Here is a 26,290-nt window from a genome sequence, read left to right on the forward strand (position 1 = left end):
GAAGTGGGCAACAGGCACCAATTAAACTGGAACCCTCAACTAGGGAACGGGGGTTGGGTGGGAGCAGATTAAGTGAACAGTTGAGGCCAGATCTCCAGATGATTTCCTCATAGTTTATATGATTTAAAAAGTTCCCCACTGGGGCACCTGGGTGGCTCAGTTGGTTAAGCGTCTGCCTTTGGCTCAGGTCATGATCCCAGGGTCCTGGGATCAAGTCCTGCATTGGGCTCCCTGCTCAGCGGGGAGTCTACTTCTCCCCCGCCCTTGGCTGCTCCCTCTGCTTGTGCTCTCTCTCTTCCTCTCTCTGTCAAATAAAGTCTTAAAAAAAAAATAAGTAAGTACAAAAATTCCCCGTTGTTCTTTTTTATTACAGTTTGCAGCACCTCGGGCTGCCCCCATGGAAAGAGCCTCCAGTCTCACGGAGAAGAGGTGCTGGTGGCGGAAGAGGAAGAGCAGAAAGAGGGGACAGGAAGCAGGAAGGCTGGGGTGGTCCGAGAGTGCCCACAGCCAATCAGCAGGGCGAGGAGTGCTCCCCGCTTTCTCCATGCCCAGGGCAACAGAGTCCCTGCCACTGGTATAGCACACACATGGAACTTCTCCTTAGGCAGAAAGAACCTTCCGGAGACAGGTCAAGCTCTGTGGCTAAGGGGAGGTAGGGGTTTTGGCAAAGTCAAGCCAGGGAACATCCAGGTGGGGCGAGGTGTGGCTATGTGTCCCCGATGGGGGTGGGGAGAGGTTTATAGCAAGGTGGGGCGAGGTGTGGCTATGTGTCCCCGATGGGGGAGGGGAGAGGTTTATAGCAAGGGAGGGCTACGGGCGCTTTAGAAGGCATATTCAGCCTCAGCCCACTGGATGCAGTACCCTCCCACACTCTTGTGACAAATCAAAAGGTTCCCAGACACTGGAATGTCCTGTGGGGAGTAAAATCACCCTCACTGAGAAGCACGGGGTTATGTGTAGAAGGACAGGACTTAACACTAGGACCCTGGGTCAAGCCATCGGCTGCGCTGTAGTCCTGAACACGTTATTCAACACCTCTGAGACCTGGACACCTCCGAGACCAGGATTCCTTGTCTGTGAAACGGAGATGAGATGATACATGTGATTCATGGCATTATTATCAAGATTAAGAAAAGTCTACATTAGTAGTTAACACAGTGTCCCACTTACAAGGCTTCACAGCTGTCAGCTCTATTTGTGACAGGAGATCTGGGTCGCCTTGGGGATGTACAGAGGGTGGTCGTGCAAAGAATGAGGGACTCTGGCTGGGTGGGGGTGTTCAAGTCTTGAGTTTGGTTTGTTAAAGAGAGGGCATGCCTTATTCAAAACACAACAGAACGTGGGAAGCACTGCTCAGAAGCAGTGCTGTTTGAAGCAGAATGGCAGAGGATCTTGGTTCTGCTAGAACAAGGCAAAGCAACAAGCAGGAGGATGAAGAGGTGGGACTCCCCTGTCCCGGCAGGCTGTTCTCGTCCTGCAATGGCGGCTGGTGGGGTGGTTTTGGCTGAGCCCAGGCTGGCTGCTGTGAAGAAGGGAAGCAAACGATGAAAGGTGTGGGAGATGATTTTTTGAGGGGTCTATGGCAGTCGGGGGACCCTGCCCATTTTGGCTTTACCTGCTGATGTGTCCCTGGAAAACCCTTCCCACCAGAGAAAGACCTAAGCTTTGTGTAAACTCCCTTTTCTCAGGCACAATTAAGGGGTGATGTCACCAAGAGCCCCTCTCCTTCTTCTTCAAGAGCTTTTATTTGATGGAGGAAAACACAGAGTAGTGGTTACATGTGTAGACCGGCAAACCCCACTTAACCCATTCACTAGCTATGAGACCTTAAATTCTTTGACTCTTGGTTCTCTCATCTCCAAGAAGCGGATAATAGCTATGATTTTTGTTGCTGTTATTATTGCCCACTTGGCTTTTCCACTTTAGTCCTTAGCTACAACAGTATCAAAATACATGGGTACTGAGGATATTCCCCACCTCTGTTAATGTGGAAACATTTTTTAGTGTTCACTGTGATCTATGCAATGTATTAAGTGTCTTCTCATTTCATCCTATGACAGGGTTGATATAGGTGGGGAATACGGCTCAAGAGGTTTAGATCATTTGTTCAAGGTCACAGAGCTGGTAATAGACAGAGCCGAGAATTAACAGGGGTCTATCCGACTCTTGGGACTATCACCTTAATAACAATTTCTAGGCCCTTCGGGTAGGATTTGGTAGAGCACAGATGTTACTCGAGCACATTTTTGTGTGTTCACAAATGAGCATTCTCTCCCTTAAGATGCAGTACTTCACAGAGAAAGGGCCAAAGTACGGCAATAAAAGCAGAACCACCTCACAGATCATCCCAGAAGCCAGAAACAAATGCACCTGATGAAGAATTTGGATTTGCCTTAATACCTTGCTTCTCAATCTGGTCTGCTTGATAGAATTACTGGGGAGCATGAAAATATCCCCTTGCCCAAACCAAATGCCAGACCAGTTACCCTGGACTCTTAGGGATGGGGCGCAGACATCTGTATTCTTTACACTCCCCAGATGATTCCATGTGTGACCAAGATTAAGAAGCAGTGTCTGAGTACTTTAGCATCTACCTTACATCTCATCAACAGGTGTCCAATCACACTTTCCCTTAAACGAGATTGAGAAGACCTTGTGGCCATTTTCTTTAGAATAAGTGTTACGGATTCACTCTAAACCTTTTGAGTTTGAGGTAGGAAATCCCATGAGATATTGGCTCTTTTTTTCCACGTTAATGGCAGCCAAGGGCCTCACACATATGATGGTTCTTGAGATTTGCTAAGGATAAGCAAGCCTTGGTCACCACTCAGTGAATGTGACCTAACTGTAAACTAGTGAAGGTCTCATCTCTTGTCCTGTCACAGTGATGAGATTCTAGAAGGTCAATGTCACATGATAATTTCCCCTCCCAACAATACAAAATCCTCCTGCTGAACTTCTGGACCTTGGCCTTAGAAAGGGATTCTGAGGAAAGGTGGAAGGGTCCAGAGCTTTGAAGGTTAAGTGAAAGCCTTCTGTAATTTCGACATCCACCCGGGGAAAAATAACAGCTGCTCAATCTTTCTTCTTAAAGACCAACAAACATATCTAAAGAGGCCCGGATTCTGTTTCCCCGGGCTAATACTGGCTAATTTGTGCAATAAAAAAAGAAGGGGGTTTGTGAATCATATTTCTGCGTAGCATGTTTTCAAGGATTACTGTTTACTTAAGGAAAGACTTGCATTAATCAGATTTATGCATTAGTTGCTTGGCTAAGCCTGGATACCTAGGGTAAAATTCAAATGTACTGCGTATACGAAACCCAGGATATGACTAAGCACTGAAAGCAAAAGTAAGCTACAACAGGAGAAAGATCAACAGAAAGAGTTCACAGGCGTTTTTAACAAAACTTTTTTGTTTTAAATGGCATGTTCTCCTCTCATGTTCCCTAACACACGATATTTTTGACCTACTGCTACTTTGTAGGCTTGCACTTGCTTTCTCGACTCACTCTGCAAGTCAGCTGACCTTTTCTACTTTAAGACACCCACTGACGATGGGGATGAGGACAGTGTTCTCAGAGGGATTCCAGGAGGTTGAACCAGAGCCAGCAATAAAATGTGACTGCTTCACAGCTCCAAATATAACTCTCTCCCCCTTGACAACTATGCTGGCCTGCTTTCAGTTGCTGGAACTGCACAAATTCTCTCTTGCCTCAGGGCCTTTGCATATGCCATTCCTAAGGCCAACAGCTTCCTTCCCCTCCCTTTCTCTTCCTGCACAAGACCAAGTCCTTTTATCCAATTTTTAGCTTTAATGTCACTCCAGAGAGCTTCCCGATCATCCTTTTTAGGTGGTTAACCCTCAATATTCTCTATTCTGGATCCTGCTCGTTTCCTTCATGGCACTTATTACAATCTATCTGTGTGTGTGTGTGTCCCCTGCTAGATTATAAACCATCTCCAACCTGTTCTCCCCCGAAGGCGGCACTAATGGCTGGCTCTCTTACCCTCTGGCTTCGTGTGGGTGGGGCTTGACTCCTGGGAGGAGATCAAAGGGCAGAGAGTGAGAGAGGTTAAGGTGTTGCCTTGGTTCCCTCCCCCAGGCTGCAGGTTGGCCGCAGTTCTCTCCTTGAGTCCTTAGTTCCTACTCAGCAGCCCTCCTTCATTAGCCTTTCTTTAATTACTCTTCGCAAGTGCCACCAATTTCCTGTTGGGGCCCTGACCCACACAGGGACTGGGTCTGATTTATTCACCAATGTATAACTGACACATGATAGGTGCTCAATAAATATTTGTTGAATACATGAATACAAGAGAGCGAAGAATCAAGATTTTTAAAAATGTCTTCCTCTTCCCCATTCTGTTTCCAAAACAATCTTGTATCAAATGCTAGGAGAGCAAACAGATAAAACAGGGTTGTTGGGATTCTAGGTGGGTGGGGGAGGCACACAAGCATGGTCCTTTTGAATGGCAACTCTAGAAACCCAGTGTGTTGGAGATCTATTTTGGGGGAATGCCATGAAGGAGGATGTAGCATCTCCTGTGTTTACAGTTGAGGTACAGGACATCAGGGGCTGGGCTGAGAGTATTTACATCTCAGTGCTCCCAGGGGGACTTCGGGTTCAGCTGGTGGAAGACAGTGGGGGTGGATGGGGGTGGATGGGGGTGGGGAGGAGATGGTACTTCTGTGCACTCACGGAAGAGTGTTTAAGATTCTTTTTTTTGCCGTCGTCTTGGGGCTCAGGGCAAAACTGGAATCAAAAATGTCCTCTGACCTGATGTGCTCCATCTCTTACTGCCGGATAAAGGTGTGGCACCCAGGGGCCCTAACTACTGAGCCCCCACAAAAAACAGATTCAGAAGGCAGAAAATGATAGAGGAAGCTATCTGCTTCTCAGGCAGCCCTAATCCCGAGCAGAAAGCAAGCCACACAGGACAGTGCTCAAGGTGATAGAAAGCCCAGCCACTTACAGGTCACCGTTCCCTCAAGGATGGTGAGACCTGGGCTGCACCGAGGAGAACGGTATGAGAACCTTAGGGCCAGGCTGGAATTCCTCTCCCTGCACGGGGGCCCGAGCTTGAAACACAACTGCAGATGAGGGCCTGGCTGGGCTTGTTCTTGGGGCTGATAATAATCTCCATGGAAAACTTCCACTGTTGTCTGTCCCCATTGTCTTCCCAGCTCGGGGGCCCAAAGCAGGGCCTGTTTCTCATCCACAGATGCAAAGAACAAATTAACTCCTCTAAGCTGTGGCGAATGGGAATTCTCTGAGAAGTTAATTGATGCTGGAGCGGGGGTGGGGGGGGCAGGGAGGGAAACCAGTGAAGGAAAGGCTGAGGTCTGGGAGTGGGCAGTCGCCTTTCTCACGTGGGGAGGGCGGGCTCCATTAGCACTAATAGGTGTTACATGGGCATAATTAGGCCACAGGTTGTGGTAGCCTCTTTAAGCTCAGATAAGGCTGGAGATGGAGATCCAGGAAGAAAGGGCTCATCTTTCTTGCTGCAATCATCCCTGAAGATCCAAGTAGCAGAGTTCCCCACTTGTGGGTGTCCGCGTGGGTCTGGATTACTGGTATCTACAGAATTGCCAAGCGTCATGCCCATCCATCGATTGCAGCCTCTTCTTCCATCCCTGTACAATAGGATTTCTCAATTCCATTCAATCTTCCCTCTCCCTGGTAAGTGAGCAATGGGCTGAGACACAGTTAAAAGGAAGGTGGCTGGAGGTCAGCACTCTGGGGCACCGGATGATAAGAATAATAATAGCTCTCAAATATTGAATTTGCCATGTGCCAGGCTTTCTGCACATTACCTCATGCTTCACAACAGCCCTGGTGGCAGACATTTATATTCACGCCCCAGGATGCTGAGAGGGTGAGAGATTTAAGCCACCAGCCTGAGGTCACACAGCTACAGTGGTAGTGGGATTTCAACCAGGTCAGTGTGACCCTTAAACACTAAACCCCAGCATGCGCTGCAGCTGGGGTCAGAGCAAGAAGCACAAAGGGCTCATTCTGCTGTAGGGGGTGCTTTTGAAATGCCTGGCCTGGGAGGCCCCTTCACAAACCATCAGGCCCTCCTCCGATGTGATTCCAGTGTCTTCCGTGGGAAGTGATGATTTCCAAGGCAATACCCTGTGTCTAGACCAGGCTTTCTCAACCTTGGCACTACTGTCTCATGGGACCAGATGGCTCTTGGCTGGAGGGAAGGTGCTGATCTGTGCATTGTAGGATGTTGAGCAGCACCCCTGACCTCCACCCACTAGAAGCCCCTAGCACCCTGCACCCCAAGTTGTGACAGTCAAAAATGTCTCCAAACGGGGCACCTGGGGGGGCACAGCCAGGTGAGTGTCCGACTCTTGGTTTTGGCTCAGATCGTGATCTTGGGGTCATGGGATCCAACCCCGCATCAGGCTCCATGCTCAGCATGGAGTCTGCTTGAGATTCTCTCTCTCTCCCTCTGCCCCTCCTGCTCATGCTTGCGCTCTCTCTCAAATAAATAAATGAACCTTAAAAAAAATGTCCCAAACATTGCTAAACGTCCCCTAGGTGACAAAATCCCCACCCCTCCCCACTCACCCCTATTGAGAACCACTGACCTAGACCACCCTGCTCACACCGCAAGGGCCTTTGTGTACGAATGTGTATCCCAGGTAAAGGAAACTTCTCATCTTCTTACCTAGGACCCAGTATCCAGATATAAAGAAAGAAATTAAAAAAAAAAATTGAGTTATTCTAGGCTGTTTTCTCTCCTCTCTCTTCCAACTCTGAGCTCAATCTGCTCCGAAGGAAAAGACACAAGTAAAGCCTGAACTGGACTTTTCTGCCTTTGAAAATCAGCACCTCTAACTTAAAAAGCAGCCACCAGGTTGTCTGCTCCTGCCAGGCTGAGATACCCAGGCAAGGTCCAGACTGCTTACTGCTGGGGAGCACAGAATCCTTGCCAAGGACAGTCACACGGAGAGTATGCCGTCAGAATCAGAATAAGGCCCCACAGGTGGCCCTAGACTGATAACACCCTCAGGGAGGGCAGACCGGACTGGGCGGGATGACTGACCCCAGGAAGCAAGAATCCCTTACACTTTGCACAGTTGAAAGTCAAGGATCTGTTCCAACGAAAGGCCCAGAGAACAGAAATACACCAAAGGACGTTTTCTACTGCTTTCCGCAAAGAGCAAAATGAGCACGTTTTTGCCCCCACTCCTTGTACACGGGAAGAAGAAAAGAGAAGACAGGAGCTGGGTAATCTGCAAACTGGGACACCAAACCCTCGGGTAGCCAAGAGTTGAGAAAGGAAATAGGTCTGTTTTAGTTAAGCAGAGGGGGAAATTCAACAGGGCATTGTTAAGCTGTTAAAAGTTTTTGTACCAAAGAAAACACTAGGCTTTTTCTTAGTAATCTTGTGTTGGAAGACACAGGCTTGATCTTCTAGACGGTGCCCCCCTGTTTACTCAGCCGGATTTGCAGCAGTGCCCCCCAGAAACATGTCATGCTCTGGTTTTGGTTTGGGAAGGGCAGGTGGGAGGCGGTGCCTGGCAGCACATGGCTGGGAAACACACACACACACACACACACACACACACACACACACCCTACCTGGGTGTTCACAGTGATGCTCCTGAAAATTACACACACACACACACACACACACACCCTACCTGGGTGTTCACAGTGATGCTCCTGAAAATTACACACACACACACACACACACACACACACCCTACTTGGGTGTTCACAGTGATGCTCCTGAAAATTACTCTAAGTTAACCAACCAATCAACCCACATCCAATTCATGGGAAACTTTGGTCTCCTGGCGTTTTCACTTGCACGTTGATTTCCAGCCAAAACAGGCCCTATTTGGAGTCAGAGTATTTTATTGTTCACTTCTCCTGCTGCATTCAAGGACAATACCAAAACCACCAAATGTTCGTGGCAGGTATTATTCTCTTTCACGTTTTGTCCAGACTGGGTACTTAAGAAACATACCATCCCTGTCTCAGATAATGTTCTCTTAAGCTTCCTAAGATGCTATTTACTGTACCAAGGGCTATTTGATGTCAGGGACATCTTCAGAGCTTTTTAGAAGAAGCATATCTGATTTTTCTTTTGTCTAAACAGGAGGCTAGACTCATGGCTAAGAGAAGATGAAAAGGGGTACCATGGGCGAGAAGAAAGTTCTAACCACAGACAAGGTGGTAGGGAGGGCTGCTCGCTTAGGCATGATCTGGGTTTCTCTAGCCCAGTGTTCCTTAAACTTAACTGGCCTAAGAGCTCTGTGGGGGCATTTGTTAGAAATGTTGATTCCCAGGTCTGGGCCATGAGAGATTCTGTTTGCAGGACTGGGATGGGCCCAAGAATGTGCACTGTTGACAAGCATCCCAGATGAATGTGATGTAGGTGGTCCCTGGGTAACTAATTGATGGAGGGGATGGTGACTGTTTACTTGGAGAAATAGATTCCCCAAAGCTGCCCCAGGTGGCTTGTCCTAGGAAGTGGGGTTTTAATCACACTCATTTTCCCCTGCTCAGGAGGCACTTTGTGTCTGGGCAGAGGAGGGGTGGCTGGGCCAGGGATGGTTGGCACAGAATCGCTGATGGGCCTCCCAGTCCCACCAGAACACTCCGTGGAGGAGATGCTCAAGTGCGGAGGTCAAGCATCTGATGAGAAACTGTGCCAAACTATTTAGAAGTTTTGATTATGTTTATAAGGAAAGAGTGAGTCAAAACAGTACATTTTGTTGATGCAAGTCAAAGGAAATCAAGATTTCAATACAAATCAGTTTGGGAACCCCCTAAATGTCCCATTCTGGGGACATGGTGACATCTATTCGACTGAATATTAACAGTCATTAAATGTGATGGTGACAAAAGCTATGAAAATAAGCTAGCGACAGAGTGCAAATGAAGAAATTCAGGACCCAGAATATCCAGTATGTTTACAATTCAGAAAAAAACAACACACGGGTATATAGCGAAAAAAATATTAGCTCTAGTGAAGTGGTAAGGGCTGGGTTGTATTTTTCTCTATATCTTAATTGTTCTCTTGTACATTTTCCTAGTTGCCCATATTTAAAAAACTAAATCCTAAAAACCTGAGTTTCCAAGCCATTATCAAGTGGATGTGAGCAATGTCATTTCCCTTTATGAGATTCCCACAGTCAAAAGCTCCAAGAGAAATGCACACAGGTTCTTTAAAAATCTACTCTACAAAATCTTGTACCAGCCTGAAGAGCCCATCGGCCCCCTGCCTCCACCCCGGACCCATTTTCCAGTGTTGCCTTTTCAGTAATAAAATGAATAAAATCAGCAACCTTTTCTCTCCTTTCAGCAACCATGGTTACTTACTCTGGGTAGAGATGACGGCTCATGCCCAGGGAGGTTATAAATAAGCCTCCTGAATGGTTATTAAAAACCAGGGCACTGGAAAAATTTCTCTGAACCCAGAAAATGTCAGTGAGACCATGACCTGAAACAGGCGTGCATCGGCCCCTCTGGGGTGAGCTCTATCCAGACTGGTCTGTCTACTGCCCCTGGGGCTCTGAGAATATCCTCGGCTTCCACACATAGCACAAAATTGACCCAAAAACAGAAATGTGAGATGAACAGATTCTGCCACGAGTTCCACTCTGCTAGTTTTCATCTGGCCTTCGGTCTGTGAGTCTGGTTCAGAGCCATGAAATACCAGTAAGAGGGCACCACTTCCATAAGGAACACAGAGAAAGTCACTCCACGGGACCGTCAGAAACCTGAATCACATCCTCAACACTGAGCAGAGGGTTGGGCTCTGTCCAATTTGCCCTTGCAAAACGTCTCCTTACTGGCCTGAATTCCCCACATTAAAATCACTGCGGAGGGGGCGCCTGGGTGGCTCAGTCGTTAAGCGTCTGCCTTCGGCTCAGGTCGTGATCCCAGGGTCCTGGGATCGAGCCCCACATCGGGCTCCCTGCACCGCGGGGAAGCCTGCTTCTCCCTCTCCCACTCCCCCTGCTTGTGTTCCCTCTCTCGCTATGTCTCTCTCTGTCAAATAAATAAATAAAATCTTTAAAAAAAAAAAAAAATCACTGCGGAGACATGCCCCCTTGTCTCCAGCAATTCGTGGTGGACATATATAATGAACATATGACCTCAAGTTCACATGATGGGGCTTCTGGAGGAAGGAACCAGATCCGGGATCAGTCCCAGATGGGGTGGGCTCAGTAGCAGACACTTGTGCTGTTTACTTCCTTGTAGTACAATCCCATCTCCTTTGAAAATGCTACCTTGGTTTCTCTTTGAGAAGCCCATCTCCATTCTCAGTCCCTGCAGTTTGGATGGGCTGGACCCCATCACCTAGGGCCCAGGATGGGCGTGTGACTCAAGACGGACCAATCAGAGCGAAGATTCCTCCGCTCCTCCCACCACAGGAGTTAGTTTAAGAATTGTCAGATGATTCAAGTCAGGCAAATGAGACCCCATTCTGGGACTTTTGGCGACACTATTACAAAAGATGAGTTCCCATTTCCCTTCACCTGATGCTAGTGGATGTTAGCCTAGAGCTGCCCCCAGTCGTCTCGACTACCACTGGGAAGAGCCCGCCTGAGACCCAAGCCAGCCGGTGGGGAGGAAGCAAGAACCCAGAGAAAGAGGGAAAGAAGGTGGGTCCCGAGGACATCATTTGGGCACCTGGGTCCAGCTGTTCCCAGAACCCAAATCCTGTGAACTCTGTAGACTCGATTTAAAGAAAACAAACTTATTTGTTTACACCAGTTGAGTTGGGATTCTGACACTTGCAAACAAGAGCTCCACCGTTCCCATGAATGAAGACGATACTAAAGCATTCTCCAGGCTGGCCCTGAGGCCAGCTGACAGGACTCTGGGTTTTCTGATCTGTAATTCCAGACCGGGCCACCCATCCTTCCCAGCGTAGGGGAGGAACAAAGGATCTGGGCCATGAAGTTCATGAGCATGACTGAGGTGTGGCCACTCAAGTAACAAGCGCCAGCTGCTTAGGAGGTTTGACCCAACCATTTAAATAAACTCGGGTAGAGGATGCATAGCCAAACCATGCAGAAGAAAAGGAGCAATGTTCCTGCCCAGACTTAAATATCGAAATGTTTTGCATTACAAGGATTAAAAAACATCGCAGACATTCTTGGTCAAGTGAGCTGTTCCAGTTGTTGCTCCAGATCCCCACACTGTTGTTCTCTCATTCTCTCCCAATTTGCCAGCAAGGCTGAAAAATTACCCCGCGACCCCCTAGCAATCAGTAGATCTTGGTGTTGCACAACGAAGTGCCCCTTGTCAAAGTGTGTCGGTGACACAGGTGTGTAGGTGCCACAATCGTGCAACACTCATCAAAGGCAGCAGGAAGACCTTTCAGATTTCTGTTTTGCCTGGGTCTCTGCATATCCAGGCCAATGACACATGTGCTTTCAGGCTGATGCTGGCCTGGGTCAAGAATCCCAGAGGTGGCAAACTTTTATACATTTCGATGTTTTCAATTTGATCCTCTTCTGTCTCTCAGGACCCTTGCCCCGAAGGCACTGTCACCCTGCCAATTTTCTCTCCTAGGTCACCATCCCATCCATCCTCCTGTATTAGTCTTAACTGTTGTTTACACTGTGGGCCTTCTTTCATATGTTTGTACTTGCCAGATATTCCTACCACAGGGCCTTTGCACATGCTGCTCTTGCTGCCTGGAATCCTCCTTCCCTTGTCCCTTAGGCATCCCTTTTTCAGGATACCCTATCTGACTTCCCTGACTCAGCTATATCCCTCTTTGTATGCCCTCTTCGCCCGCACTTAACCACAGATTCAATTTCATATTGTACAATTAGATGCTTACTATCTACGAAACTCCACTAGACTGTGAGGGGCAGGAAGGTAGGCCCGTTGTCCACATTAGCTCAGCACTGTATCCCTAGTGCTTTGCACAGGCAGTGGCCCCTACTTAATAGTATTATCAGCTAATGGCACTGAACAGAGGACATCAGGCACTGTCCTAAGTTCTTTACAGGAATTAACTCATTTAATTCCCACAACACCCAAGAAGGCACGGCTGTCATTTCATTTCAGAGATGAGGACACTGAGGCACAGAAAAGATAAGCCCAAGGTCCCAGAGGTATTAAACCACAAAGTCCAACTTCCAATGGCCGACTGGTCTACAGCCCATGCTCTCATTGACTCTGTGGTAACTCATAGGGTAGGCCCTCAAGTCACACTGGCTGGCTGAATGAAGAATGAATGAATGCACAGAAACCATCCTTTCTTTACTCCCATCCATACCTGCATTTCCTTCCTACAGGTTCTGGCTCTCTCTGACCCAACCACTCCTTGTGGCATGTGGCTGATCCTCAAGGAAGAGCCTCATTGCTGTGCTCCAGGGTGCCTTGCTGGGGACCAGCTGACCATCTCCAGTTGTCCTTTGGTGTGGCCTCTGCCTGAGGCAACTGGTCCCGATTTGAATTCAACTCTTCACCTGGCCCCAGTGTGACCTGAACTGTGGCCCTGACTCGTGCTACAGTTTTCCTCTGCCTTCTGCGGATGCCTCCTGCCAGGTGCCCACCCCTGGACCGTGTGCACCTGTCTCCTTTGTCTTTAAGTGCCTCCCTGACCCAGGAAGGTCACCCCGGACTGCCAGCTTTGCCTTCTGCCATGCTCTCCAGCTTTGCTCCAGCCCTGCCAGGGCCCTACGGACATCAGCAGACTGGCTGTGACAGGAAAAAAAATCCTGATCCTTCAGATGGAGTCACTGTGCAAAGCCTGACTGTGGCCATGACCCTTCCTGCGGGGATTATACCAAGGTGGTTGAGAGTAAGGGCCTTGCAGACTATAACACCCAGGTTCAGGTCCTGGTTGTCAGTGGTGACCATGCGGAGGTCATAACCCCCTTGGACTTGAGTATACTAATCTGTGAAATGGGGAAAAGAATCAGACTTATCTCACGGGGCTGTTACGAGGATTTGGAGAGATGTTACATGTGACACCACCATCATGTCAGACCACAGTCTGTGGTCTTAGAGTTGTCGCCCATTACTACTAGCATCATCATCCACGTGTGCCATGGTAAGGGGGTTAAGGGCACAGGCCTGGAGCTAGAATGCGTGCATCTGAATCCTGCTCCTCCATTTCCAAGCTGTGTGGTCTTGAGCTACATAGCCTCTCTGTGTCTCACGGAAGTCACCCATAAAATGGGAGTAACAACGGTGTCTACCTCATAGAGATATGGTGAGCTAGTTCGCACAAAGCCCTCATTACGGTACCTAGTACGTGACCAACACCCCGTAACGCCCATTGCCGCTGTTGTTATTACTATCTGCAATCCTGTGATCACCCAGGCTGCAAGCTGCTTTGCAGGCACGTTTAGGCAATGGAGGGTTCGAGAGCTTCTGCAAGGTTCCAATGGTGCTCGTGTCAATGGTGAGTGACTGTGCTCGCCTGACTCACTCTGCGTGAGCATAACGGATGGCCGGTGTTTTCGAGGGAGAAGGGGCAGTATGCTCCCAGTTCTAAACAAACCAGGAGGTGCCAAAGCCCAGACCAAAGCCTAGCAAATCAACTGGGGCTGTTTTTCCAGATCTGTTCAAAGGAAAAATGCTGCCTACAGAAAGATCATGCTTTATGCCAGATTAAACACTACAAACTTATTCAGTAACATGAGTTATTGACTACGGAAGAAAAAAAAATCCATTATCGTGAAGACTAGCTTTCACCTAAGGATCAAGGTGTTTTGACTAAGCCTTCTATGACACATACTTGTTACTCACAGACTAGGATTCCACGATTTAAAGATACACAGTTCTGAGCACTGCCTTCTCAAAAGACTAGGGAATTTTCTAGCAAAATTTAAATGCAACAGTGGGGGTTGGCAGCAAAACAACTGACTTTCCAAGTCTAGTCAATACCACATCTTTGGGGTGCGTGCGCGTGCGTGTGCGTGCGTGTGTGTGTGCAGCGTAGGATCTGGAAAGCTATTTAAGGTTCGCTCCAGTGACCAAGGATGAAGCAGTGCTTCGAATACGAGCTGCAGTCTTTCTTCCACACGGCTATGCCTGACAGATCTATGGAAACACAGGGGCGCAGAATGCATTTCTTCAGTTCCCTGTTTCTCATGCTCTTTGCATGCTGGTTAAAAAAAAAAACAGGGTCCCACAGGAACATCTGCAAACCTAAAAATGCAAACCTGCACAGCTGGTGGATGCTGGGAGATGTCAGTAGCCAAAACATTCCTGGAGGCCAAAGCTGTGCACCAGTATGCTTGGGATAAGATGCAAGCATGATAAAAATGCAATCATAACAACAAGTATCAGGTAACCATTGTAGAAGGTCCTCTGCGTCGAAGACTATATTAATGGGTTTTCATGCATTATCATATACTCCTCCCCAAAACACTACGAAGGAAGTACCGTTATTCACTAAATTCCATAGATGAGGTAACTGAGCCTTACAGAATGTAAGCAATTTGTTCAAGGCCACCCAGCTCCGACATGACAAAGGCTGGATTTGAACTGGTACTGCAAGCCATTAACTGACAATCTGAAAAACTGGGGCTCATGTGAGGATTTCCACAGAGACTAATGATGGGGTTAAAACTGGGCCCATCCTACCAGCTCCCTCTTGCCATCTGTGCTGCCCAGCAGGGCGGCCGCTAGCTACATGTGGCTAGTGAAATTAAATGTAATTTCAAATGCTCCTCAGTGCTCTTGAGCGCTTGAAATGGGGCTGGTGCAGCTGATGGCCTGAAATTTTAATTTCATTTAATTTTCATGAATCGAAATTCCAATAGTCACATGTGGCTACTGGGCAGTGCTGATCTCAGGCATTTTTTTTAGCAGTATCAGACACGGTTCCGGGATGCTTCCCCCAAATCTGAGACAGAGGGGGGCATTCGGTGCTTTGCCCAAGGGCCCGTAGAAAATCATAGGGATAAATCCCATGCCTCTTCTTTGGGATCCGAGATGGTATATTCTTCAAACATAATCACGTGGCCTTTCCAGTATTTCCCAACACCTAGATCTCCTGATTTTCTCCTAAGTCACCCCATGAGGACAATAAAGTCAAAACAGACAAGCCCAGGAACAGCTGTTCTCAGACAGTGGCTGCATCAGCATCAGCAGGGAGCTGGTTAAAATGCAGCTTCCTCGGTCCCCCCTCCAGAGTGTCTGATGCAGGAGGTCTCGGGGGACGTCCTGGATTCCATGTTTGAATCAAGCAGCCAATGTCGAATGCAGGGGGTCTAGCTTTGAGAAACGCTGCTTCAGAGGCTGAATTACCTATTTATCTCCTGGCCTCTTAAATAATTACAGCATATAAAGTTTTCGAGAATAGCACAAACTGGGCTGAAAGCCAGGCAGTCATCACTCGGCACCAATTGCTCGCTTCTACGACACAAGGTAAGGTGCTTAGTCACTGAGGCCTCATTTTTGTTTCATCGGCAACATGAGGGTAAAGATACCTGGTATTTGTCCCCAAGGACACACGAGAACACAGACGTGAACGCATTTGGGAGGGATAAGGATTAAACCCCCCCTGTAGAGACACCCTATGACTTAGAGACATGCTTTGCCTGTCTAGCAGAGTTTACATAGATTTCACATTTTAAAAATCCACATGTTTAACTTGTCTGGAGGAACCGCAACTATTGGCAACCTGGTATGATTAAGAGCACTGCTCCGGGGTCGTAGGCACATATTCAAATCCCCACCCCATCTTTTAAAAGCTGGGTGACTTGGGGCAAAGCCTTCAACTTCTCTGTGCTTCAGTTTCTTCAACTCTAAAATGAGACTCTTAATAGTATATCCATTTTCTAGGACTGGGAGGGTTTAATTAAGTGAGTTAATATTTATAAAGTGCATAGGACCAAATTTGGCATGGGGTAAGAGCTACATGGCTGCTAGATGAATAAATAACTATCTTCGCATGCGGCAACAACCAGCTGGGGCTGAGCAGGGGCTGACATGCACAAGTTTATGAAAAGCCCCACCAAGACCCACTGGACTCTGGGGTCCCTGATGTAAGGGGTAGACGTGTGTCTCCCTCCTCAGGTGCTCCACCCATAAGAGAAGTGCATCTCAGGACAGTACTTCTCAGCTGTCCATGGCGAAGGACCCGTTTTTTATTCTCAATCCACCGTGGACAGATATGTGACCCTCCTGAGCATGACTGACACACAGCACATGCCACACACAACTCACTCGTGGGTTGCACGACACCCTGACTGGTCCGGACCTGGACCAGGAAGACGAGCCCGCCACGCATGCACTCAGATGTCATGGCAAGGTCAAACCGTTCCAAGAGTTCCTAAACACTGTCATTTTTAGTACTTCTCTCACTGCAGGCTGCGGCTAGCTTCCACGCACAGACTACATGCTGTGTAGCGCCGTCTTAGAGAACTTCCACATCGGTCCTCCCAGGCAAATGGGCTAGACCGTTTGTCTGGAGAAAGCAGGCATTGGATGGTCTCTCTCTTCCCCCTTCGCTCCTTTTCAGCCTGCCTGCCTTCTCCTGTCTATCCACATTTCTTGGGTCTCTATCTGTACATTAAAATGATCTCCCTAATGAGACACTGGGGTTCGGAACGGCCTTGGAAGCTGTCGTGGGTGCCATGGTGTCTCAAGCACCACCCGATGCTGTCTGTCAGGACTGCCTCCAGCTCACAGCTGCCTCTTCTCCTGAATGTTCTCCTTGGCCAGTAGTACCTGCCATGCCCCCTGCCCCCATCCACAACCTCATCCCGGAGCTGCTCTCTAGCAGCCCAAAGCCGGTGACTGACAGACACGGTGCGTGGGACGTCAGCCCCTTTGTCGCGAGAGGGAGCCGACTGTACGATGCAACCCATCCTCCAGAGCCCCCTGTGGGGTCAGATTGAAGTTAGATGCCAGCCCAGATAGCACTCTCTGCTTGGCTCCTCCCCCAACCCTGGCCTGTCTCTCTCACCCCCCTTCCCTGGGAGCCCGCCCTCAACCTGTCCCAGGCATCCTCATCCCTCTCTCAGGCCCTGTTTATAGGGAACACGAGCAAAGATAGAAGCCATCTGAAACTGGGGTTCCCCTCCCGAATGACCTTCTGGAGGAAGGCACATGGCAGGAACAACATGAAAGTCCTGAAGACCAGCTTCGGGTCACTCAGAGATTATTACCTCTTGCTTTCTGTTTTCCAGGTGACCAGAACCTACCTGTTGCATTAGACAGGGCCAGTGATTCCATGGAGCCCGGGGGGGTCTGCTCTGTGGGCGTCACGTCCTCAGTATATTTCAGGGAACTGATTGGATGGCGGGTCCGACACTGCTGAGAGGATATGCCCCCTTCCTCCTCCTCTTCCTCCTCCTCGTATTTGGCGACTGGGATGTTGCCTCGGGTTTCACTAAAGCTCTGACTGGACATATCGCTGTAGCTCTCTTGGGATCTCAGCCTTCCTGGGTAATAGTCCTCGCGGCATTCCTTCATGAAGCTGCCACCGTGCCCCTTCATGGCCAGTGATGAGCTCCTTTTGGGGTTGCTGAAGTGCTTGGCCCACATGTCAGGCTGGGCCCCGGCCCCCTGCCCTCCTGGACTGTAGGAAGTTCTGATGTTGCACTGGCTGAGAAGCTGCAGGGGACTCTGGGACTGGTTCTGCTCCATCTTGTTCCCATAGTGGTAGGGCTCGTCCCGGCTCCGCCAAATGGGGTCCCGGTTGAGGCTGGGCGTCTGGCTGGACAGGCTGAGCAGGTCCATCTGCAGTGACAGGGGGTCCACGTCGGCCGACAGTCGGTTGGAACTCACCTGCAGCTGGCTGTGCTGGTTTAGCATGGGCTCCTCCGTCTTGCCCTTGTTCTTGCCGATTTTGGCACTGCGCCGGGACTCCTTGGCCCTGGCGTTCTGGAAAGCCGAATCGGATGAGTCAGAGCCATTGGGGTCCTCCCCGGCACTGCAGGCCCGGGAGCAGAATATCTGGCCTTGCTTTGGGAGGAATGGCCGCCCCAGGAGGGATTTCTTGCAGTGAGCACAGCAGAAACAGGTCTCAGTGGCATGCCAGTGTTGGCCGTCGTAGGTCATCTGACCTTGGTCGATCCCTGGGGATGGAAAAGACATGGAACAGGCTGACAAGCTGCTCGGAGCCCTGTATTATGATGTGAAACACACAGCATCCTGGTTTGGCTCAGGGTTCCAGATACAACAGAATAAAATAACAATAAATCACTAATCAGAACCTCACATAAATGGTATGCATGTCCCATTATGAGAGCCCCCTTGTTCTACCAGTCAGCTGCTTCTTAACTCATTTGCTCTGAGCAGAGAAACAACTAGATCAGCATGGCCTGTCCATGAATCCTTCTGCCTGGAATAGATTCTCCCAGACAAAATTACCATAATGCCACTAACACATGATATAAAACTGCTTTAAATGCTTTGCATATAGGTAAAGTCATTTAACCCCTCCACTGTATGAGATAGGTTTCTAATATTATTTCCATTTCTCAGATGGGAAAACAGAGGTACAGGAGGGTTAAATAACTTGCCTCACTCAATACAACCAGGAATCACAGGTGAGATCTGTACCCGGAAGTCTTGCTCCTAACCGAGACACTGACACTTTCTCTTTCACTCTCCTTGGGGGTCTGCTCAAATGCCAACTCCTTGGAGAAGTCTTCCTGCACACCTGGTAGCATGCTCTCCGCTATTTTTCACCCTGACCTGCTATAGTTTTCTTCACAGCATGAACTGTTTGACAATGCACCACCACACATGCGCATCTGCTTATTAATTCTCTCCCCTGCCAGAAGTGAAGCTCTAGGACAACAGAGTCATTAATTTTCTGTGGCATGTCCAGGAACACGGCCTGATGCATCAGAGGGGCTCTTTATATGTTGAATGGATGACCTGAATCCCCTACCAGCACAGGCCATTCAGATGAAGAAATCACGGTAACAGTTCCGTGGAAAAGAAAAAAGTGGATTTCAACACTTGGTAAGGAAAAACTCGGGTGTGGTTCATCAAAGACATCCTCCACAAGCACGCACACCCTTTGCTTAATGTCATCAGGGAAGGAAGAAACACATTTCCTCCCCAAGCAAGGGCTGTCCCTGGTTTGCATAATCTCGTTACACACCTGCCCCGCAGGAACCTCCCAGGGGCCCAAGTGCTCTTGCTTCTCAGCATCTCTTCTGCCCCCTGCTGGTTCTAGGACTTAATCTCCCTGTGGGATACCACCTTTTTTTTTTTTTTTTAAGATTTTATTTACTTATTTGACAGAGAGAGAGAGAGCACACAAGTAGGCAGAGCGGCAGGCCGAGGGAGAGAGAGAGGGAGTAGCAGGCTCTCGCTGAGCGGGGAGCCCCACGCGGGATTTGATCCCAGGACTCTGGGATCATGACCTGAGCCGAAGGCAGCCGCTTAACCGACTGAGCCACCCAGGCGCCCCTAGGGACACCACCTTCTTGCCACCCTTGGGCCATGAGCTTTGGGCAGGGCTAAAGCCATGCCTGGACCTAGTACTGGCTAGTAAAAAAACTGTATCTCCCACCCTAGTGGCTGCTTCAGACGTGGGCGCAAGACCTGCACTAGTCCAATGGGAGAGTCACCTGGGACTGTCGCTAAGATAGTGACGTAGGGAGGTTTTCTTGACAGCAGCTGCTAAGCTGGCAGGATGGAAGTCTGGATGCATTGGGGTCCCCCTCCTGTGGGGAGAGCCTATGGGCTATGCAGTCTCATGCAAGTACTGCAGAATGGAAGGGGACCTTTGCAAGACTCCTGATTTCTGATAATAAAAATCTTTGCAGAAATGTAGTACTAGTGTGAACCTCCACCTTCAGTGGCTAGCAGTCTGGAGCCTGGACTCGCCAGGAATCACTCTGAGAGCCCTGTCTGGAGAGCTGGTAAATAAGAAACTGGAGAACGATCTCCAAAGAGAAGGGCAAGAACAAAGGGCAAAAGGCAAAGCAGCTGTCCCGGCCTCCTGTGCTCTCTGCCGCCTACCTTTAGGTCCCTGGAGCCCAGGGAGAGAGAGGCACAAGGCACTTCCTCTCCTACAAGCTCCGCCCCAAACTAAGGGGTCTCTGTTTCTTGGGGAGTCCGGCCCTAGGGACTGAGAGGGGAGTTTTAGAGGGACGGAAGCTGCCACAAAGGCAAAGCGAAGGCAAAGCGGCCACCGTGGAAATGCACTCCCTGTCAACAGGGCATTCCCGGGAGGAGTGGGAGCTGGCGGGGCGGGGCTAGGGACGGGACCCAGAGCTGCGGCTCCATCCACACTTGGTGCCCAGGCTCCAGGCAGGAAGCAGGGCAGCAGTGCGGGAGGCCGAACTCTGGAGTCCTGCAGAGTGGGGCTTCAGGAGTCAGTGAGGAGTCAGAGGAAGGGAGCTTAGCATCCCAGCTGCATCCCATTCCAGCTGGTTGTGATGGAGCTGCTGAAGCCCATCTGCTGAGGTTCCAATCCCGGCTCTGCAGCTGTGCGACCCTAAGCAAGTGGCTTCATCTCTCTGTGCCTCAGTCCCCTCTGTGGTAAAACGGGGACAATAACAGTTCTGACTTCACCGGGTTGTTATGAGTTAATGTGCAGAGGGTGCCTAGACCTGCATCTGCTAACTACTCTCACTGCTCTTCTTCTCCTAGTTTCGTTACGCCCTGATTGCCCATCTCCCTCTCTGCTCTGACGGCCACTGCCTGGATGCAGTCCAAGAGCGAGCTCTGGGGCTGGCTCCGTCTTCCCTGCCGTCCCCTGCAGAGGGCTGTGCTCACCCCCGGCTGTCCCGCAGCCCAAGCAGCCACAGGCTCACCCGCTCCCTGTCAGAGGCACGCAGGAAGCTCAGTTCCTGTATTTGTCCTCCCCCAGCTGCCTCTCTGAGCTTCTGCAGGGACACACGCTCTGATGTGGCAGCGGGGGCCCAGTTCTGGGGACGGGGCCTTGCAGAAGGCTGGGCTGGGGGTGGGGCGCGCAGAGGGGAGGCGGGTGACAAAACGGCCCAGCAGGCAGTGCAGTGTGGTCCCCGATCAACATCCCTGATGTCAGATGGTCCTGTGAACAGGTCCTGAACTCGAAACATCTGGAAAAGGGCTCTGCTGTTCCACATCTAAGCGTCCTTTTTAATTCCCCCCTCTGAGCCCTGGAAGCCCTTCTTGGAGGGCGTGTGTGTCGAGCGCTGCTCTAGCCTCCGTCTGTTTACAGGACTGTCTACTCTGCTGCGCGCCGGCAAAAGCCCCGTTGCCCTAGCGACGGCTGCCTGATGCAGGGTCCGCTCTGAGCGGCTGTATAAATACGGAGTATTTGTATAATAGGGTCAGAGCAAAGCACCAGGAGATGGTGGTATGCAGGAAAGACAGAGCATACCCTTTCACTGTTGCAGGAAAATGAGGTTTCACAGAAAAGTAGGGGAAGGGAAAGAACAAAATCAGGGACCACATTTTAACTACAGCAGTGATAATACTGCAGGCCACAGAGGTCCCCCTCTCTGGTAAAACGCTGACGCCTTTTTCTGGATTTAAGAGGGAGGAGAAGGCAGTGCCTGTCAAAGTCCTGAAATAGCTAGAAGGAGAGAGAAAGAGAAGAAAACAGAGGGGCCTTCTGAGGTGGACCTGCCGTGGTGACCGACAGATTTCCTCTCTTCCAAGTTGCTGAGCAAACATTTTAAGCGGCAGTTTCTGGTGAGGCTTTTAAGGCCCAATGGAAAGGGACAGAAGAAATAGCAACACCAGCGAGAAGCGGGTGTCGTGGTGGCAGGTGAGCTGTCCGTACCCTCGCCGCCTACTGGCAGACCCAGAATCCACACACAGCAGCGCTGGCTCTGAAAGCTGCACCATCTTCCCCCCGACACAGCCCACTCTGGCCCTCCTCACGTGGCCAGCCACCTGTCCAAATTGAGGTCCCCATTTCCTAACTCTTAGCATCAAAGCAAGTCTGTTTCCCTGTTTTGATCTTGTGAGAAATGAAAGCTGGTGGGTCCCTGGTTGAGGCATCAGGCCGTGAGAGGGGGAGGCCAGTCAGGGGTTAGGGGAAGGTAGATGGGCACATCACCCAGGCCCCCCAGCAGGGAATACTGCTGGAGAATACTGCTGCATAGCAATGCTGAACCCCGGGCCCGGCAGGGACTCCAGTTCCGAAAGGCCTCATGGAAGCAGACCTGAGTCTGCGGGGACAGATTGCCCAACAACAAAGGACCACTGAGCACACAGTAGGTGCCTTGCCTGCAAAGCTGTGATTTTTACCAGCTCCCAAAGCTCTCCAAAGTACTAGTTAGGTTTTCATTTGAATAAAAGATCACTTCTGACGAAGCAGGGAGACAAAGTCACTTCTTTTGGTTCCTGATAAAATCCTTGACATGGGGCAAAATGGGCTCCCAGGCTGATTATCTCCACATCTCCCCACTAGAGGTAAGAAGCTGGCAGCTTCTGAGCAGATTTCTTGGACGTGCACAAGCCACAGGAAGAGCAGGTTGCTGGTCTCCCAGACATTCATCCCCTGCTAGCTCTTTCTTTTCCTTTTTAAAGGGTGGCTCATTCTGAAGGTGCCAGAACAGGCGAGCTGAATGAAGAAGCCACAGATGCAGCATGATCTGGAAGAGCGTTGAAGGGTTGAACAAATCGGTTATTTGAGAAGGGAAAATGATTTCCACCGTCTCAGATCTGCTGCTTCTTTGGGGAGTTTATAGCTTATAAGCTATTTCAGGTTCTCTTGCTTTGTATTTGGCTGGGTCAGCTTTTGCTGAATTTTTTTTTTTTTTTTTTTTAAAGACATGCTTGCCAGAAACCATTTGGTTTTCTTGACAACCCCTTCCTACTAAGAGGACTATGCTGGTTCCTCCCTCTGTGGATCCTCAAGTTTTCCAAGGAGGCCGTGGAAGACATCTGTTTACCTTTTCCCTCAGAGTTTCCTTCTGGGACTTCTCCCCCTCCCCTCGGTAGTGAGGCTGTACATCCCATAACCCCATCTTGGGGGTGGGCCTATGCCTCAGGCAGGCCAACCGAAATACCCTCTTGTCTTGTTTCCAGGGTGGCACACGTGACCAAAGCAGGGATGATAAGGTTCCTATTTGGAGGAACCGATTTGGATACTAGAACAGATGTGGCCTCACTCCTTTTGAGAATGCAAGTGCTAAGATTATGTATAATCGGGGAGTCCTCTTAGCCAGCATGTGAAGGCAGCTTGCTTTTTACCGATGCCAACAGAAGGCAAGTAGTGCTGAGACACAAAGGATAGAAAACCCTCCAGACTTTGAACCCTTGAGCCATCCCTACCTGAAGCAAGCCCACTCCTTGAACTTTCCAGTTAAGCGAGCCAAGAAAGTCCCTTTTTTCACTTAAGCCAGTATGAGTTGAGAGCCAAAGGGCTTCTAACTATGCCAGATGCCAAGGAGACCCAGTCACATTAGGACTGAGTTGAGTACCAGGCGTTGCCTCACCTATGTGTTGGGCACAGGTGTCGCAATATTCTGCATACAAGGACTCGAAGCAGCGGCAACAGTAGGGCCTTCCCTCCTTCATGATGTAGCGCTGGCCGCCAAGCACCGTCTCGCACTCGAAGCAGCAAAAGTGTTTCATGTGCCAGTGCCGTCCCTCAGCTTCTGTGCATTCGTCTGCAAAGATGATCTAGAGATGGGGAAGCCAAAGGATCAGCGGTTAAGACCCAGCCAGGAGAATGCACTTTACCGGAGAAGAGCTATGGGGACCCCAAACTAGAAGGAGGGGAAAGCAGGTCTTTCCCACAAATTACTCAATAAAAAAATCTTATCTGTACTTGCATATTCTATATCGGTATCAGTTAGCACATTGGGATTTGCCTAAAGCATAATTAACCACAGTTTTGGGCCTGCCCAGATACTAATTGAACCACATTTTAATAAGAGAAATAAAGGTCTACCCTGAAGAATATAAAGCAAGACCAGACACCGATGGTTTGTGGGCACTTTGGACAACACATACATGTCTTATTTGGCTGATGCAACATCTTTTTAAAAATAGGGAATGTCATTTTAACACCTAGACTCCTGGTTTCTTTGTTGAAAACACAGTATTTGAGAAGGAGGACTGCTAGATGAGTGGTGAGTTCTCCAGTTCGGTCATATTTTTCACCACTCACTGCTGTCTTAAAATGAGTCACCTTCGTGTACAAAACCTGCCTTGCCCTCAGAAGCATTTGTGTTTTGACCTCTAATATAGACTTTTTAAAATTTCAAAGCACAGACTTCAAAGCTGACTACAAACTACAGTAATCAAGGCAGTGTGGTACTGGTATAAAAACAGACGTATAGATCAATAGAAGAGAACTGAAAGTCCAGAAACAAACCCAAACATTTATGGTCAACTGATTATCAACAAAGATGCCAAGGACATTCAATGGGGAAAGAACGGTCTTTTCAACAAATGTGGCTGGGACAGCTGGATAACCACATGCAAAAGAATGACTCTAAGCCGTATACAAAAATTCATTCAAAAGAGATCAGACACCAAAGGAACTACATACTATAAAATGCTTAAAAGAAAACACAAGTGTAAATTTTCAGGACCTGGATTAGGCAATAGTTTCGTAGCTATGACATCGCAAGTGTAAACAACAAAAGGAAAAAAAACCAGATAATTTGGACTTCATCGGAATTAAACACTTCTGTGCTTCAAAGGACGTCAAGAAAGTGAAAATGTAACCACAAAATGGGAGAAAATAGGTGCAAAGTATGTATCTGATAAGGAACTAGTATCCAGAATATAGAAGCAACTCCACAATAAAAAGAAAAATCACTCAATTAAAAAAAAAACAACAAAAAAACAGGCAGAGGATTTGAATACACAGTTCTCCAAAAAGAAGATAGACAAATAGCCAATAAACACATGAAAAGATGCTCAACATTATTACCCATTAGGGACAGACGTATCAAAACCATAATGTGATATCATTTGCACCCACTAAGATGACTAATGAAAAGTAGTGTTGAGGATATAGAGAAACTAGAACCTCCTTCCCTGAGAGTGGGAATGTAAATGCCATAGCTTCTCTGAAACAAAGTCTGCATTCCCTCAAAAACTTGGACACAGAATTGCCCTATGACCCAGCAATTCCACTCCCACGTAGATACTCAAGAAAACGGAAAAATATACGTCCACACAAAAACCTGCATATGAATGTTCATAGCGGCATTGATCATAATACTCAAAAAGTGGAAAGAACTTAAATGTTGATGGACATCAACTAACAAATGGCTCTACCTAACATGACCTATACACACGAACTGAGTATTATTCAGCCTTGGGAAGGAATAACGTGCCGATACGCTACAACGTGGATTCACCCTGAAAACATTACACCAGGTGAAAGATCATGTTCACAAAAGATGACACACTGTCTGATTCCACTTATGTGAAATGTCCAGAATATGTAAATGCATAGAGACAGAGAATAGACTAGTGGCTGCCAGGGGTAGGGGGAGGGGAGAAGGGAAGGGACTGCTAATAGATACAAAGTTTCTTTTGGGGGTGATGAAAATGTCCTGGGATTAGACAGCAGGGAGAGTTGTGCAACTTTATGAATATGCTAAAACCCACCAAACTGGACACCTAAGAAGGGTGAACCTTATGCTAGTTGAATTACATCTCAATAAACAAAAATTTCAAAAACCTCAATCACCATATTCTATTTGCTATTAGATAACAATAAAGTATTAGGAGCACTAATTTCCAGAAGTGGAAACTGAGGGATGAAGGTAAAGTGGCTTCCTGAATTCAGGTGGAACTGAATTCAGTTTCCCAAATACCCATCTAGAGGGTCTCTCCAGAACATCACCATCAGCATTAGAATCCAAATTAGTTAAGGCTGGTCAGCTTCCTCCTAGAAAAGTGAACCCCTCCTAGGCAGGCAGGAGTGGGCTGTGGCTGAAAAGGGGAGTGGTGCTTGCAGAAGCCCACACTGCTGTTTGCTCAGTCAGATGGAACCAGAAATCCACTCTGTGTAGGAGGAAACCCCTATCCAAGATCTTTCCCAAATTATTCCCATAAAAGTGGTCAGGTTTAGAATATTCTCTTTTCTCCTCCAAACTTTTTATTTTTTTTAACTTTGTATAGAAATATAAGCTCCAAACTTGTGAATCCAAAGCAGATTTTCTCTTCTTGCAGCTTACAGATCAGATCTGGGTGTGCCTGTGGTGGGAGAAAACACCAGGCACAGACTTGGTGTTCTAGTCCGCTTTCTGACCTGGGGGTAGCCAATTCAAGTACCTCTCAGAGCGTGGGGCAGGACTCTCCTAAGGGAGTATGCACCTGCCTCCTGAATCCCCATCAGAACTTTTGTCAGTTACGGGGAAACGAAATTGTGCCACCAAATGTCCCTCTTCTCAAACCAACGTGTCCCATTGA

The 26,290-nt window shown here is 48.7% G+C and overlaps 2 protein-coding genes across 4 annotated transcripts in view; both read right to left on the reverse strand.

Annotated features, from left to right (window-relative positions):
• THOC7 (THO complex subunit 7) overlaps positions 1–26,290 on the reverse strand; it is a 331,341-nt gene that overhangs the window by 272,153 nt on the left and 32,898 nt on the right. The window lies entirely within an intron of this gene.
• PRICKLE2 (prickle planar cell polarity protein 2) overlaps positions 1–26,290 on the reverse strand; it is a 316,927-nt gene that overhangs the window by 23,408 nt on the left and 267,229 nt on the right. For all 3 annotated transcript variants that reach the window (XM_081801442.1, XM_081801448.1, XM_081801455.1), the window contains 2 exons: positions 23,350–23,536; positions 17,155–18,030 (listed from right to left, as the gene is read on the reverse strand). In XM_081801442.1, coding sequence (XP_081657568.1) covers positions 17,155–18,030; positions 23,350–23,536 — 1,063 coding nt within the window. The remainder of the gene's footprint in view (positions 1–17,154; positions 18,031–23,349; positions 23,537–26,290) is intronic.

Source organism: Leptonychotes weddellii, chromosome 1 (assembly GCF_054177405.1).
Source record: "Leptonychotes weddellii isolate Sample4059 chromosome 1, ASM5417740v2, whole genome shotgun sequence".
In the NCBI taxonomy this organism is placed as follows: Eukaryota; Metazoa; Chordata; class Mammalia; order Carnivora; family Phocidae; genus Leptonychotes; species Leptonychotes weddellii.